General features: G+C 39.8%; 1 protein-coding gene across 2 annotated transcripts in view; it reads right to left on the bottom strand.

Moving 5' to 3' along the window:
• Nucleotides 1-16,280, bottom strand: part of DDX10 (DEAD-box helicase 10) — a 267,544-nt gene extending 251,264 nt beyond the window's left edge. The window contains exons 1-9 of one of the 2 annotated variants that reach the window (XM_064645252.1): nt 16,060-16,280; nt 9,389-9,449; nt 9,013-9,143; nt 7,195-7,353; nt 6,627-6,747; nt 5,300-5,489; nt 3,067-3,193; nt 1,686-1,848; nt 153-237 (exon numbers count right to left, since the gene is read on the bottom strand). In XM_064645252.1, the coding sequence (XP_064501322.1) occupies nt 153-237; nt 1,686-1,848; nt 3,067-3,193; nt 5,300-5,489; nt 6,627-6,747; nt 7,195-7,353; nt 9,013-9,143; nt 9,389-9,449; nt 16,060-16,242 (1,220 nt within the window). In that variant the 5' untranslated portion in view covers nt 16,243-16,280. The remainder of the gene's footprint in view (nt 1-152; nt 238-1,685; nt 1,849-3,066; nt 3,194-5,299; nt 5,490-6,626; nt 6,748-7,194; nt 7,354-9,012; nt 9,144-9,388; nt 9,450-16,059) is intronic. The other variant, XM_064645253.1, reaches the window with a different exon arrangement.
• Nucleotides 16,281-16,967: the final 687 nt, after the last annotated feature.

The following is a 16,967-nucleotide window of genomic DNA, read 5'->3' as shown; positions in this document are numbered from 1 at the left end:
AACTAATCAAATGGGGCTTTTAGTGATAACAGTCTTTTTCTTTGTTTCCAATTTATATCTTGATTTTTTTCAAGTGAATCTTTAGCCAATTATCTCTCCCTACAGTGATCTAGTTTTAAACATTAAAATACTAATGAAAAGTGAAAACAAACCTGGCTGTTCTTCCCACTCTGTGGATGTATGTGTTTGCATCTTCTGGACAATCAAACTGAATGACCCAGTTCACTGCTGGAAAATCTGTGTAAAGAAAAAAATATGTAAGTATTTAAGCTCAGTGTACTGAAAAACCTCCTATTCAAGAGCAACATATTATTTTGAAGCATTAATTCCTATAAGAACCATCATTTGGACTCATTTATAGTCATTGGGTTCAACCTCTGAAATAAAAATAAAATTAATTGCATGTATTAGCATACATAAACAATCATTCTCTTCAATAAAAAAAGTTAAAATTAATTGTGTCTTCATTTCCTAAATTATGACAGTGCAATGAATGGAACATCATTTCACACTTGACAAGAACACACATGCTTTGGGTCACACAGATGATAAAACACCAGTATATGTAATAACTAAATAACAATATCTGACCCACTTTTCACTCACACTATTAATATCCTACACCACTGGGATTTAAAGTCAGCTGTGGTAAGAAAGCACTTCAGCTGTCACATACAGAAATACCACAGTCCCTCTCAAAGACGCAGGGGGGCAAGGCAGGGGTGTGACCAAGACTGACAAAGAAGTCAACACTGACTGTGAATGATATTATTAATAAGCATTTTCTAACTGCTGTACTTCACGAAGCAGCAGCATGCTTTGCCCGGGACTAAGTTTGAGTTACTTCCTGACCAAGTCTGTAGCTACGCTGTATTCCACATTTATACCCATGCTCTAAAACCAACCAACCACACGCAAATTAGATCCTCACTGGTGACATTTCAGCAGTATAGAAGTTTTGATAAAGTTTTCATTTCTGCCTTCATCTTTTAGAGCACCTTCCTTCCTTTTGTAGCATAATGACAAAACCTCACATTTTTGGACAACAGAGTTTGCTATCTGAAACAATAGGTTGAAAAGTCTTGTGTCATACCTAAATGCCTGCAAGTACTAAGAAAAAAAAAAAGAAAAGAAAAAAGAAGTCCAAAGAAGTAAATCATAATGCAGCAGGTAATGCCCAGACATAAGAAACTCTTGGCTCAAAATAGATCCTATAAATATACTTGCTTTTACCCCCATCTATTTTTTATCTCTTTACACAACACAATCCTATATAAAGCCATTCATACTTCAGACATTAAAAGTTCTTTCCATATACTGGTAGGTTAGTAATTTTTCATATCCTTTGGAATAACCCACAGGATATAGGCGTATCAGTAATATTTAAAACTGTTAAAATCTCGCCTTATGGCATGCAGTAAGCAAATACATCACCATTTTCATACAACAAAAGTTTTTCTGGGACAAAAAGAAAAATTAAGCACAGATTAAGTGGGCCTCTTCAGTAAAGAAACAGCAAAACTCTAAGAAGCATCTCTCTTTTTTTGAGTTACCCTAGTGAGCTCCTAAGCAGACTACAGCTTCATTTTTCACAAATCAAGTTGGTCTTCAGAGTATAAAGTCTGATAAAGACTCAACAGGGTTAGGTGATCACTTTGTGAATAACTGCTTCTGTGGGTACATACCCAGACCACGAGCTGCAATATCTGTAGCGAAAAGTACCGCTGCCTTTTTCCGAACAAAGCAAGTGTAGACTTCCATTCTCTTCATCTGCTGCTGCTTGCCATGGAGCGCCAGTACAGGAAGACCAGGCTGAAGCTTACAGAAAACTCTGAACAGATATTGGACCTACCCAACAAATTGGGAGAGGGGGGAAATTACCGTGCAATGTTAAACCTGTAAAGATCATATACAGTATACAGCAATTGACTTAGTACACCAAAATAAATAAACTTTTCTCCACATCATTGACAAGAGATGCTATTTTGAGACTTTGTCAACACACTCAGGTGTGATAAAAGAAGAAACCAGCTGTGGAAGGCATGCATTGGCATGCCTTTTGATGACATTTCCTAAAAGAAATCAGAGTATCTAACAGCAAGAATGACTTGGGACGTGACTAGTTAGGCTGTATGCAAGGGACCAAAGCACCAGAAGTCCACCAGAAGCACTGCTTTGAGGCAATACTGGAGGGATGTTGTGTTCTATACTGCAACTCAAAGCAGTCTACAGTCTCAGTTTACTATTTCAAGCTTCAACAGCTTCTCTTACAAAATCAGCCTGTTTACTCTTACATACAGTACCTATGATGCAACACCTTTTTAGAGCAGGCCGCTATGTAATATTATTTTAAGAAAATAGTTACAGAAACTGTGTCTATTGCAGGAACAGCTGCAGCTCAGAGAACTTCCATACAACTAAGCCTACTGCTTCACTCTACTCACCAGTCAACTGTAGAACAACAAAAATATTGTAACCTCTTACACAAGTGGAAGAAGGGCAATGAATATTTACTATACTATTGTATGTTGTAAAATACTTGATACATGCAGTAGTTACAAATACCTGCGCCACATAAACACGTACAAGTAGCTTCAACAGAACGGTCCCGGGATATTTATACAAGGATTTGAAGGATTACTTCCTATGTAAGAAAAACCTATTGCTGTACTATTTCACAATCATAATTTCTCAAATAGGCAGGCTTAAAAGCTTGTAAAGAAACCAGGTACACCTCCTGAAATCCTGTGTAAGCTAACTACAAAATGTGTCATGAGACAAAACCAACTGACCAATTGACAATAATTTTAGCATTAGTTTTTAACAGCAGAGCATAAAAATGGCTGAGTCTCCAGAACCTTTTTCCCATTGAGTCCGGGTCACTGAATATCCAGAAGCCAGGCCCTGCATGACACGTCTGCAGGAGTAGGTGTTGTTTTGTTCCTCCAATTTCCTATTGCAAACTAGTCCAGAATCTCACCTCTCTGGTGCTTTGAAATCTACATTAATATCATCATTTTATTCACTTTAAAATGCTATGGGGGGAGAGGGAAGAAAAAGCCATACCTCTTTACAGCTTGCAAAAAACACAATGCTCTTCTTTTTCAAATGAGTTCTCAGGAAAGAATATAACATGTTTACTTTTTGCTGAAGCTCACAGACAACGTAATTCTGATCCAAAGTTGCTGGGGTACTAAAAAAAAGAAAAAGAAAACCAAAGCAAAACCACACCAAAAAAGTATATTTAGATACATCTACGGAGATGCTTGACCTTTCTTTTAAGTCAAGAGTGTCTTATAGATACTCAGAAAAGAGGAGAAAAGAAAAGGAGTCAGTCTGGAAAGCTCCTCCACTTTGAGGAACAAGTCTTAGCAGCTCCACTTGAAAGCAACTCTTGAAAGATGAATCAATTTCCTTACTAAAAGCCAGCGAGAAGGTACAGATGACTTTTGACATTACTTCTAAATTCATTTACTACTAGCAAGGCAAACTTTTTCCATGTCTAAGCAGCGACATTCAAATTGCCTTGACTTACATGCAATTTTTTCTATTAGTCCTATTAAAGCATCGTTTGTGCTTAAAGCAATGTCAAAGCAGAGTCTAATCATGCACGAAAAAAGAGCATTGATGTACTTCAACTGATTACCCTGACACGCAAGGTAACTTTCTAAAGCTCTGAATTGTCACCTTATCTCACATTTCTGCTCTTAATAAAACAACAAAAACTTCTTTGGCAAATTTGCCCTTGAAACATCTAAATGCTCACCTCTTACAGTCCCTCTGCTTCACTCTAAACACACCAAAGGTATTCAAAATTACTTTTCTAAAGGTGGTCACTTGGGAGGATGAAATTACAAGCGACTCCTCCAGTTTTTATTCTGCTATTCAAGTTCAATTATGCCATAGCACTTTTCACTTTTTAAGTCTTTCACAGGAAATTGCTTTCATAAGGCAGTAACCTTTTACTACTAAGGCAGTAAATTCTAAAACACATTAATACTTTCCTTTTTTCTGTTTCAGTTTGTTACCTAAGTGCATTCTCCCAAATATTTAAAAAAATTAAATGTACTTAAAAACAGACTTCACAAAATATGTGAGATCTGTGAAACAGATGTAGAGTCAGCCCTCAAAATGAAGAATATGCATTAGGCTTATATATCCTCTTCTGCTAAGAAGATATTAATCACAGACTTTTTTCTGGCAATCATGATTATTTCAGATGCCTTTGACAGTACTGCTGAAGGTATTTGCAGTACAATACAGAGATAATCAAATCAAATAGTTAAAACTCCCTCAAGATTCAATGTGGTTCTGCTGTGCATTTTCCTGATGATTTCTTGTTTGCTCTTGGAAAAGCCATTTTTATCATAATGCTTCACCTTTCCCCTGTATTTTATATATGGAAATATATGCATATTTCATAGAAGAGCAGAAAAATAATCATCCATGTTCATAAGCAATTTGACACCCAGATGATCGAGCCCACAGAAATGCAAAATAAATAACATGCTTCATTTCAATTTCAAAAGAAAATAACGTGCCAAAAAGCAACGTGTATGTTTTTTCATTTAGTGATACATTAAATTCTTTTAGCCTGGCAGATCACATACTTCATTCCTAGCAAGGGCCTCCCATCCTGCTCCAAACTGTAAGGCGTGACAAATTTATTCTGCGTGCAAAGGGCAGAGTCTTACACATGCACAGAACATGCAGCACGTCAGGAAGCCACAAGACTTACTGCACATGCACTACCACCACATGCTTTCTTCTGGGCACCTAATACTGAACACACAAACAGGACTGCTGCCATTCTGCATTTTCCCACTAGCAATGCATTTCCTTGGAAAGCCGGATTTATAAACAGCACACAGAGAAACTGTGTTTGTGCAACAGACGTGGTGGTTCTGCATAGCACGTATGCACATGCAGGAGGCAAGGAAGCCAAACAACAAAAAAGGAGCAATTCAGAACTGAGTGCTGCTAGGACACTACTCCATTCAGGCTATAATCCACTCTGGCTCTTCCTCGCAAGGAAAAAAATGTCCAGTTTGAGAAGCTGCCTGAGGAGACACGAGACAAGCACAGGTTCAGCCTCCCTGTAATGACTCAGTCAGAACTAGTCCCCTCTTATCTGGAAACTTCTTGCTTTCAGGGAAACACACACCAGACACTGCAGAAAGAAGGAGGATGCAAAAAAAAAAAACACTTTTGATTCAGGAAACTGACAGTCAGAGAAGCAGTTAAGTAGAACCACTATCTGTTTAACCTCTCAGAAAAAAAAAAAAGTAGCCCAACATACCTGAATTTGGCCTTCTCATGAACCCAAACATATTCTGGATCTTTCAGACTCAGACGTGCAAGATCCTTCACTGATTTTGTTTGTGTCGCAGAAAAAAGCAAGGTCTGGCGTTTCTTAGGTAGATTTTCTATGATTGCATTCATTGTATCAGCAAACCCCATGTCTAGAATTCTATCAGCTTCATCAAGAACTTGATTGAGGGATAAAGTTGAAAAAATCTGGTTTTAGATTTAATTATTAAAAAAAAACCCCTACATTAAATCTATATAGTACAAAATTCCATCTGTACTTAAACTGCAGAGATTAACTTAATTCCTGTATATAACAGGATTCTCTTTAGATATTCATGTATTTCATAAAATGTTTTTAAAACAACCTGCAAGAGAAATCATAGCATTTTCCATAATCTATGCACTACAGCCCTGTTTCACACACTGAAGTAAAAAGTTTAGCATTTCAAGTAAACAGCTCAGCAATTGGTAAACAGACTCCCTTTCCTATGGCTGAAATAAAAGCGCAGAACATAAAACAGTGCTGTACTATTCATGACAGAGCAAAACAACCTCTCCTTTACCTAAGTTAAATTTACCATTGAAATACAGGATATAAACCGAGTAGCACAGAGACAAAGCCTTAAGAAAAGAGCCTACATTTAATGCAATTTTTGTCTGCCATGAATTGTTACTAAGTGTAGCAAGCATAATTTCACATTTTATCAGCTTCATTAGCTTCTTAATTGCTTCTACATTCCTGAAGCTATGCTAATGATTATGCAGTTCTTAGTGGCAGGCAAGCTTTTTCATTACACTGAAAATTTTTGTTCAGGTTGGAAGGACGTAAATGAACAGTGTTAACAATGCTAACAAAATATTAAAAGGAGCAGAAATCTGTCTTAAAATACAAAGAAAAATGTTTTCTAGAACTGGTCTAAAATACACACACTGCAATGAATATTCATTATAGATAGTTAACGATCATGTCAGGAAAAACACAAGAGCTATAGCCAGAAAGGAAAGTCTGGCTATATAAAGGATATAAAGATATAAAGGATTATATGAGACACTACATTTGTGCTTGAGTTCCTTACTAACTCACTTACTTGTCCTTATCACCCTAAGGAAAGCATGCTCAGCAGTTGCTTCAGAGAAAGTACAAAGAAGAAAGTGGCTTTGCTGTTTTCTAATTTAATTTGGACATGTGTGAGCTTAAAAGCCATTTCATCTATATACCATGACAAGGATAAACTTTTTACCCAAGAAAGTGCTCCATACAGTTATGAACTGTTACAAAATATTCCCAAATACTTGCAAGTACTTGAAAAACTTACTCAACATTTGCAGATCAGACGCATAGAAATATGAAGTTTCATCCATGTGTTGTAGAAGCCGTCCTGGAGTGCAAATTAGCATATTTATGTGGTGTATTCTTTCAGACTCTTCTTTCAGATCCTGAAAAGGAGTTAAACCAGCTTAGCTCTAGTTGTTCAAACTAGAAGCCCAGTACCAGACATGGTCAAGTCAGCTTAACCTACTGATAATTTTTAGAAAGAACAGTTAAGGAGCAGCCTCTCCTCTTTCCACAGATACATTGCCATTTCTTCAGCATGCTCACACTTGCGGCCTAAGCAAAACGTTATTTCAGAATAATCTAAATTAAAAAGACAGTCCTGGAAGGCTTGGCAGGAAGGTCCATTCAGTCATGGAACCTGGGAAGACTGTAAATATTCAAAAGCTTCAACAGACAGAGTACACACAGGAAAACAAGTGGGTCGCTGATATATTCCCGTTAACTGCTCTCTTCCCTGAGTTTTTGATCCCAGGGTTTCCTTCCTAAACTAGTACTTAATATACTACTCAATTATGCTTCCATATAGCAAACTCCAAGAGAGGACACACCTTTCCTCCAATGACAAGACCAGCTGAGAACTCATGATTCTTTCCCACTTTACGCAGAACCTTGAAGGTTTGATATGCCAGTTCCCGGGTCGGCGATATGATCAGAACTCCCAGTCCATCAGCAGAAGTCCACTGTTGGCGATACAGGAGTTCCAAAGCCTGAAAACAATTAACATATTAACACTATAAAAATCTCAGAAGGAAAATATGTAACAACAAGTTTGTAACAAAAAGTGTCATTAAAAAAAAGACAAAGCCACGTTAACTAAAGTAATGACATGAAGAAACATCAGTGTCCACTTCACATAGGTTGATTATATATAAATTTTAACTAATGGTAATGATACTTGCAGTAGCAAAGTTCCCCAGTACCAACCTATGACAGACAGTAATGGGTGGTAAATCATAAATACTTTACTGCACAATTAATCCTACCCTGCTAAATTGTGGAAATTAGGCCTTAATCATTTACATGATGATTGAAATTAGTGTGGAAAAACATGAGAAATTTCCCTGCTCGTAAGGTTTTGTGGGAACCAGAAACAGAATAAGCAACTGCAAGAACATTAGTTATTGAAGCTTTAATTCTGGCTATAGGTTTGAAGCAGTACTATCCATGTTACATACAGAGCACTCCAATTAAAGTTGCAGCTCAGACAAGGATTATTCCTTCTCTTAGGAATTCACACTGCAGAAACACTGTCTTAGTCAGCTAATCCTAACACAAAGACTTTACAAGTATGAATATCTGAAGCCTTCTGGAATACTGAAAGCTATTACACATCCTTGCACAGTTAATTTTTTTTTCATTTTTCATCTCTTCAGCTCCTCTCAGCACTCTTCTTCTCTAAAATTGATTTAAAATAAGGTTTGTAAAACAAAGTACTTCTACTCTTAGATTAAGTAACTGAGTAATCTCACTTCTGTTTTTCAAATTCACAAGACTATCTTTTGAACCCTCCTACATTTTTTATTCTTCACTAGTAAAAAATACTTTTTTAAAAAACAGCATAAAGCATAAATCTTCTCAACTACAGCGAGTATTCAAAGAATTTTCTACTGTTCTCACAGTTAGTGATAAAATAGGCTCCAAAGAAATTTATGCTTAGAAAAACGGAAGTAATGTTTAAAACAAAGTAACTCCATAATCAAAACGTTTATTTTTCCCTTCATATAAAAATAGTATGATGGGATTTGTATCCACTTATATGTGCACTTTTAGCACACGTCTCAATTATATTTTCAGCACAAAGAAATGAAATGCATTTCATGATGTATTGAGTAAAACTGTCAAACGCATATATCCATGACAAGGGTTTTCATCCACTTTTTCCCAGAAGCAATTTCAAAGTTCACAAAAGACAAGGAAATGGAAGTCCACAATCACTAAGGTTAAGTTTGCTATATAAGGTCCAAATTCTTACATTTTAAAGGAGTGAAAACCACTCATCTAAAAAAAATTCTAAGGAACTGAAGAAAATTCACCATTCTACTTCATATACTTGGTTTTCAGAATTGAACAACTAGAGTTGCACCAGGAAACATTCCTGAGAGAAAAACAAAGCACTTGCTAAATCACACAGGGTCTACTCATGTAAGGACTAAAATGAAACTTCTAAGTCTCAGAATATTTCTATTGCCAAAAACACGCTTCTTTCAGAACCTCAAGCAGCTTTATTAAATTGGTATCTTGGCTTTCTTAGAACACTTAGATCAGCTGAATTGTAACTTTTCTCTCAGGATCCATTAACCTAAGCTGTCTGACGTCAATACTTCATGGATAACTTGAGTACAAATGGAAGGATATAAATTACTTACTGGAACAATAAAAGCCAAGGTTTTCCCTGATCCAGTCTTTGCAGCTCCGAGTACATCTTTACCTTGTAAAGCCAAACCTATGGTTTGCCTCTGTATCTCTGTTACCACACGATACTGAGCTTCCTGCAGTCCTAGTAGTGCAGTGTGGGAAGAGAAGAGAGAGTGTGGGAGGGGAAGAGGAATAAAAAAAAAAAAGAAAGAAAAAAACTTCATTTAGTTTCGTATGGCCCAAGACTCTATTCCACTGTTTAGAAAATGCTGTACATAGCAACACTGATCTAAAACTTAATTTAAAGGAAAAAAAACATTCAGATGCAGATAAATAATACTTTCTTTTTTACTTACATTATTTTCTAAAGAAAACTTCCATACTCACCTTTTAGGGTTTTTTTTGACAATGGAAAATCTGAAAATCTTTGGATTTCACTTGCATTTATCTGAAAAAATATAATTTTGATCAGTGCTTACAATCTAACCATAACAGAGAAATTAAATAGCATCCTTTAAGTTGGTGTTTACATAAATATGTAGTAGTTCAGTATGACCTGATCCAAGTCAGGCAATCTATACTAGTTTGACCTAAGCCAAACCACTGTTCTTCCAAAAGCTGTTCAGCAAGTAATAAGATATACTTGAATAACACAGGTTAATAGCACAATTTAAAGCTCAGATCATCATGAAATCACAGAACAATTCAGAGTGAAGAGAACCTCAGGAGGTCTCTCATCTCCACCTTATTAGAGCTTAGCTGTCCTTTTCGCATCTATATTTTCAGATCTCTAGAAGCAATGAGGATGAAGTGTATTCCAGTTGCCGTATGAGACTGGACATCACTAAAGCAGGTAAGTGTCCTGCAGGGTAAAGGCCTGGTAAACAAACACTTCAGGAAATAGCTCCAGGTAAGAAAGATACCTTTACCACTCCAGTTCTCCATTTTGACTCTACGGTGCTAGCGTCTTTTGCATATGTTTAGTATTAGGTTATGTGATTAAAGATTAACAGCTGTGAACTCAAAGACTTCGTAAGAACCAGTGGAACAGTAATGGGAAGGTGCCTCACTGACATTATCACTGCATACAGAGTTACAGCACCCTGACTCAGGTGTTCCCTGGGACCACTGGAGGAGAGGGGTCAGCTCAGGGTTCCTCGGTGAACTCCACCAAGGCACTAGTGGGGCTGCCCCCTCACCAGAAGGCCCTGCAGAATGGCAGGGATCAGTTCCTGCAGGTGCACAAGGCTCAGAGGGAGCAGGGCGGGGGGGAAAGCATTTGAGGACACTGGACAATCTCGTAGGGGGTGTTTTAAGGGGGCTGTAGGAATGTGTAAGACTTGTTATGGGATGTGTAGGGTAAGGATCAAAGACAGGGAAAAGAAGGGATCAAGGTGGACTGGGGAGGAACCCACATGAGAAAACAGAGGCAAAAGGGGATAAAAAGGGGCTGGTCTGGGTGACAACTGGCTGGTCAGTACACACTTCCCTGACTGAGCCCTGTACCTCATCACTACAGCCTGCCCTACAGTCTTACTAAATATTTTTACATAATATCATTTATTTTATTAACAGTAATAACAATAAAAATAATTACTCTTACATTCTCTCCATTGACTTTCTTTGTGGGCACACTGTCTGTTCTAAGCCTGCGTGAGAGACCACCAGCAACCTTCAAGTGGGATGAGTGGACAGCAGCACTTGAGCCCAGTGCCGGTAACCGGAATGGGACCACAAACCTCAGAGGCTGGAGGGTGTCAGTGCCAGCACCTGGGAAAACTGGGGCCTGAGGTACCTCTGGGGCTGGGTAGCTAATGCCAGTTGTGAGTACATATTTCACTAGTGGATGTTAATCCTCATCAGACAGAGAGGAACAGCACCTGCCGCCCATATTTATTGTGTGCAAGCACTGTGTGTGTGCCAATAAATGCACTGCTCTGTCTGTGTTCAGCTGTGGCTGGACATGTGTGCACCCAGGCACACCTACTGGGAAGATACACTCACCCTCGCTGCAGGGCAGATATGGACACATAGAACTGCAGCAATATTGCAACAACCTGACTGAGACAGGAGAGGCACAAGCTTCAGTGTCCTGAAGCTCACCAGATTCACCAATCTCTAGCACTTGGTGTACTTACTTTTTAGAGCTGTCCTACAAGGTAAAAAGAACCCCAGATACTAAAAAAGTAGTTCATTGTGCTAATTTACTTCTCTGTATGCATCCATACTTGAGAGCTGTTAATTACACACACACGTGTAATTACATAGCATGTGTTTCAGTCCATGAGTTGGCTCAATGATTTAAAAAGATGTTAAGATGTCAAGTAGAGATTTTGAGAAAAACATAATATTTGCAACTGTTCTAGCAGTTAGGTGGTAATTAAAAAATGTGAACAGCTTTGACTGGCAAAGTTCACAACTAATAGTAGCAGGGCTGAACAAAAACACAGAACTCAAGGAAAAAAAAAATAGACTACTGAGTCTATAAAGCCTGAGCTGAAAAAGAGGAAGGTAGACCACACAGCTTTGAATGCATACTGACTAGAATCCATAAACTGAGATTTCCAAATGTCAAAGCTTACACACTTTCTGCTTTTTTAACTAGTATCATTTCATTCTAACAGACTGCTGAACAGAAATCTCCCAACACAGGAACCAAGCAAAACGGTCCTCAGATCTTCTTGACATCTTGTGATAATTTCAAAGAAGGCCTCAGATGAAGGGCTACCGAGCTGTCAGATGAGCTTTATATCTACTTGAAGTACCAAGCCTTCTACAGGCTCTGCCTTTTATAGAAAACTGAGGGGTTATAGCTGTTTAAAGCATCTAAATCATGACACCACTCTTTTCAGGCTAGTTCTCTCTAATAAAATCAAGATAAGTAATTTAATATGTGAATTTAATCCCTATAATAAAAGATAAAAATAGATAAAAGGTAATAACACCCTTACTAAAACCTAGTTTCAACATATTTCACGACATAGTTCTTGCAAGACAAATTTCAAGCTTTCACTGTACCCTAGCAGAACAATTAAACTTTTGGAAATGTTATTTGGGAGGAGGGAAAACTCTTCTCAGAAATCACCATTTTAAAAGTCTTTTTTTGACTTGCATCAATCGGAAATTTTGAAAAGTATTTCCAAATTCAATTGATAATTTTGAAGATACTATATATCACATGAAATACTTGGCTAATTGCCAGTCTCACATGCTAAATAATCACAACTCAGTTATGTATACAGCTTTGGTTTAATTTCAACCAAGAAATTGTGAATAGGAAAACAGTATTCCTACAGAAGGGTAAAGTATCTTACCAACATCAAAAAAGAATTCACACAATTGATTATGTGCAACTGAAGGGAAAAATTTTAGAAGGTTTGTAAAATATCAAACAGGCTATTACACCAATGTTAAATTGTTCTAAATAATTAAGGACACTTAAAGTATTTCAGTACTCAACTTCTTTTTAACTCTAGACGACTCAGTAAGAACAGATATATTAATCAAAAAAGACAAATCTTGTTCTGCTCCTCCACCTTAAACTTCTCTAAATCAATTTAAAAATCATTGCATGCATAAGCCTAGCTCTTTTAAAGATGTCCAAGGAAAAGAAGTGAGAACACTATTAAAAGAGCGAGGAATGTTAGGAGAGGCCGTGTCACAAAGCTTCCTCTATTATTTCTCTGCCCTACAGACTCCTAGAAGCAGAAGAAGGATATGCAGTAGTACCCTTAAACTCCAAAAATACTGGCTTATTTTTAAGTCAAGTCCAAATGGCAGGCACAAGAAGACCTAGTGTTAGAGGTAGATTTTCTGATAGCTCTATTTTATATCTACATGCACCAGTGGAAAACACCACCAACTTCTACTTAGCTTGTTTCCCTGCTAGAAGTTACTACTTCTGCTAATCTGCTGGGAATCTATACTTGTGAGAGGAGCCAGCTCATTTCAAATATTTCAAATGCCATTCTGATCTAACTCAACTAATTTGACATAAAGCACACTAGAAAGAATTTTTCACAAACAGCTCACCAGCACATCAGTTAGGTGCTCAATACTTTTCATGAGCACAACTGGATGGAAAGGACCATGTCCATCAATGGCCTGACAATTAGGCAATGAAGTCACTGGATCAACAGACAACAGACCACCTATGAACACATAACACAGAAAATGGTCCCATGATTTCGACCCATTGGAACTAAATTTCACATTTTGCATCTATCCTGCACACATTTGCCATCACGTCAACAAATTAAAAAAAAATCCAGTAACAAAGTATATCGGTTACCTCTTCATTATTAATTTTGTCTTGTTTACCCACTGCAGACATTCTCACACAGGAAGTTATAGACAGGAGGGCAAGGTGGATCTTCGTGCATCCATCAGCCATGCTACTCCAATTCCATGCCACATTCATGAGAAAAGCACATAGCCTGTGTGACAGAGACCCCAGCCAGTGCACTTCACAGAGGGGAGCTTACCAAAGAGCAACACAGTCATACTCCACTATCAGCCAGGGACACTTTCCTGCAAAGCAGAGTGGTACAACAGATAGCAAAGCAATTTTTCCCCATAAGAACTACGGTAATAGATGGGGATGTGTGTAGGGATTTAATACACACACAGCATAAATATGGCAAAACTGTATATGGAGAACAAATACACTGGGTATAGGGAGAACAAAGTGGTAGAGGCAGCATCGAGTGGAGGAGCTTCCCAGCCAGCTTCTGGGAGCCAGCTTCCCAGAGATATTTTTGAAAATATTTCTGTCACTTCATCTCTGAGATTGAATGCCCAAAATAAATTTTCTACTTCATGCATTCTTGCTACCTCCTTCTAAGCAATTAGGATTTTTTATTGTCATCACTGTCATTAGGACACATGACAGGGTCAGGCATTGGAATAGACCTCCTGGGGAAGAAATGGAATTGCCAACCCTGGAAGTGTTCAAAAAACATGTGAATGTGGTACTTGGGGACATAGTTTAGTGGTGGTGGTAGGTTAACGGTTGGACTCAATCTTAGAGGTCTTTTCCAACCTAAACAATTCTATGATTCTATTAATAGGTGTCATGTTTAGCCATTCGGTCTCATAGAAAAAAAAAAAAAAGCTAAATAGCCAGCAGTTCCTGCAGTCGATGATTGTGGTGATCCTCCTCCTACCTCTCAATATGTCCATACCATATACATAAAATTTCAGTGCACAGGAGCAACATACCGCTTAAGCTTCGGATCGCATGTATCTACTACATTAGAGGAAAAGCCAACCCCTAAATTTGATCACTTTATCTATGAGAATACTGCCCAGAGTATTAAGTCTAGTGATGGGACTCCAAAACAAGAGATAGAGAAGAAAGAATAGCTAGATATTGCCATAGCACCCTAATGGAACACAGCAGCCTACTTTGCATATGGCATTATTTAGTAAATGCACACTATTATTGAATGGAGAAACTATCAGGGCCTGACAACATGCAAAATTAATTTCATTACACAACTCCCTGTCTGCATTCAAATACACAGAAATACAAAGCAATCTATTGTATATATACTGCAATGTGGTATATAAACAATAGGTCCGCCTATAGGTGTCTACACAGGGAGCTGTGTAGAGAGTTTACAAACTCTATAAACAGCCTTTGCCAAGTTGCTATAACTCTTGCTCAGACATGGACCCTCCAGAGACCATGCAGAGGCAACCATCTCAAGTCTAGGTTATAGAAACAGTCCAACAGTACTGTAGTAATGTAGGATGTTTTTCATTCCATAAAGACACACACACCTACCAGTGGTCATCCCACTCGGAAAAATACAAGCTTCTAACAATTCCAGCTGTAACTGTGAAAGCTGACTATTTCTACAGTGAATAGAAAGATATTGCCAAAACAAGTTAACTCAAAATTTATGCACAACAGAATGTACTAATTATTTACATAGTTACAATCTTTAATTTTTATCAAAAAATGAAAAGCCGATGAATTACAAGACCTTTTTTTTCCCTTGAGAAAAAATCTGTAATTCAAAACAGTAATATGACCATCTTTGGAAGTATACCATTTGCTTTCAAACAGTAAAGCAAGTTAAGCTTAAGAATACTAACTTGCTGAATCTTAACCAAAGGAGCTAACGTGACCTCTTCACAGTAACACATGCATTTCTTCTATGCCTCTCATCATTACTTTCTGCTCGATCAAATTACAACCACCAAAAAGTGATTACCACCACCTATGCCGAGCGCTGTGTAACCAAGCAGAGCTGCCCTGCTCCTCCCCAGCAGCAGCTACAAACTCAGCAAAAGTCTGGCAGGAGGCAGAGCGGCATCACAGGCAGAGCACATCTAACCCGTTATCCACAATTACAGCACTTTCCACATATCGGTACCACTCAAAAGCCGACTATCTCCCACGGGAATTCTAGGAAATCTGGGCAACAAAACCAACAGCACTGACTTCAGCTCTGGTATTCAAAAACCTATTTCCTGACTTGAGGTTAAACAACGCGCTCCTCTAGTGTGATGTTTGCTTGTCGGGTATCTTCTTTAGAGACAAACCACCTCCAACACGGAGACAGGCACGCTGCCTGGTTAGAAGGGCCAAATGCCACTGCACGCAAACTGTTTCTACCACCTGCTTCAGCCTCCCAACCACTCACTCTCCCACGAGGGTCCCACTCTGCCCGGCTCCACAGCCAGTCACCTCCACCAGAACCACTCCCTCCTCCTCCTCTGCCTGGGGAAAAAAAGGAAAAGAATCATCCTTCCATCATCCCTGCCCCGTGAAGGTAAAAAGCCATCCTGCCTGCCACACAGCGGTATCACCCGACACACCTGTGACCTACAGGCCCCGCCGACAACCAGAGGACCAGCCTGCCAACCACTGGGGCTTCCCCACGCCTGCCCAGGACCCGCGCACAGATACCATCCCTCCTCCTCCCAGCCCTATCCCGAGACGCGTCACACGAGGAGGGGAGCTGCTTTTCCGCAGGACCGTCGTGCCTGCCCGCCCGCCCGCGCCCCGCACACAGAGCCCCTCGCTCCCCGGACCGGACCGGACGTACCTCGGGGTAGCGCTGCACCAGGCGGGCGATGTTCTCCCGCTCTACCTGCCACTCGGGCCGCTTCCTCTCCTTGCGCTGCAGCCGCAGCCTCTTCGTCCGCCGGGTGTATTTCTTCTTCCAGCGCTCGAAGCTGCGCACCGCGTCCATCGCCGCCGCCCCACCGCTCCCGCCGGCCCGGCCCATGCTGCCGCCACGCGCAGCACTCGCGCGGCCGCGGGGCGGGGCTGGCGCAGACACAGCGCGTCACGCGCGCCGCGCCGCCGGGGGCGGGGCCAAAGGGTTCTCGGGGCGGGGCCAAAGGGTTCCCCGGCCGTTGGGGGGGGGGGGGGGGGCGGGTGGCGCGCGAGGAGCGGAAGAAAAATTCCGGTTCGTGTAATACAACCCCAAAAATGAGCTGTTGGTTGCTCTCGCTCTTTTTTATAAAACGTCATGGAATCATAGAATGGTTTGGCTTGGAAGGGACCTTAAAGATCAGAATGGTTTGGCTTGGAAGGGACCTTAAAGATCGTCTAGTCCAACCCCCCTGGCAGGGTCAGGGGCACCGTCCACTAGCTCAGGTTGCTCAGAGCCCCATCCAACCTGGCCTTGAACACTTCCAGGGATGGGGCATCCACAGCTTCTTTGGGCAACCTGTTCCAGTGCCTCACCATCCTCACAGTGAAGGTTCTTCCTAATACCTAATCTACACCTCCTCTCTTCCAGTTTAAAACCATTCCCCTTTGTTCTGGCACTACACGGCCTTGTAAATAGTCTCTCTCCGTCTTTCTTGTAGGTTCCCTTCAGGTACTGGAAGGCTGCAATTAGGTCACCCCACAGCTTTCTCTTTTCCAGGCTGAACAATCCCAATTATCTCAACCTTTCCTCATAGAAGAGGTGCTCCATCCCTCTAATCACATCTTGATGGCTCT

The sequence above is a fragment of the Pseudopipra pipra genome, chromosome 2 (genome assembly GCF_036250125.1).
Source record: "Pseudopipra pipra isolate bDixPip1 chromosome 2, bDixPip1.hap1, whole genome shotgun sequence".
Lineage (NCBI taxonomy): Eukaryota > Metazoa > Chordata > Aves > Passeriformes > Pipridae > Pseudopipra > Pseudopipra pipra.
The sequence above is the reverse complement of the archived record's forward strand: the minus strand, read 5'-3'. Positions and strand labels throughout refer to the sequence as shown.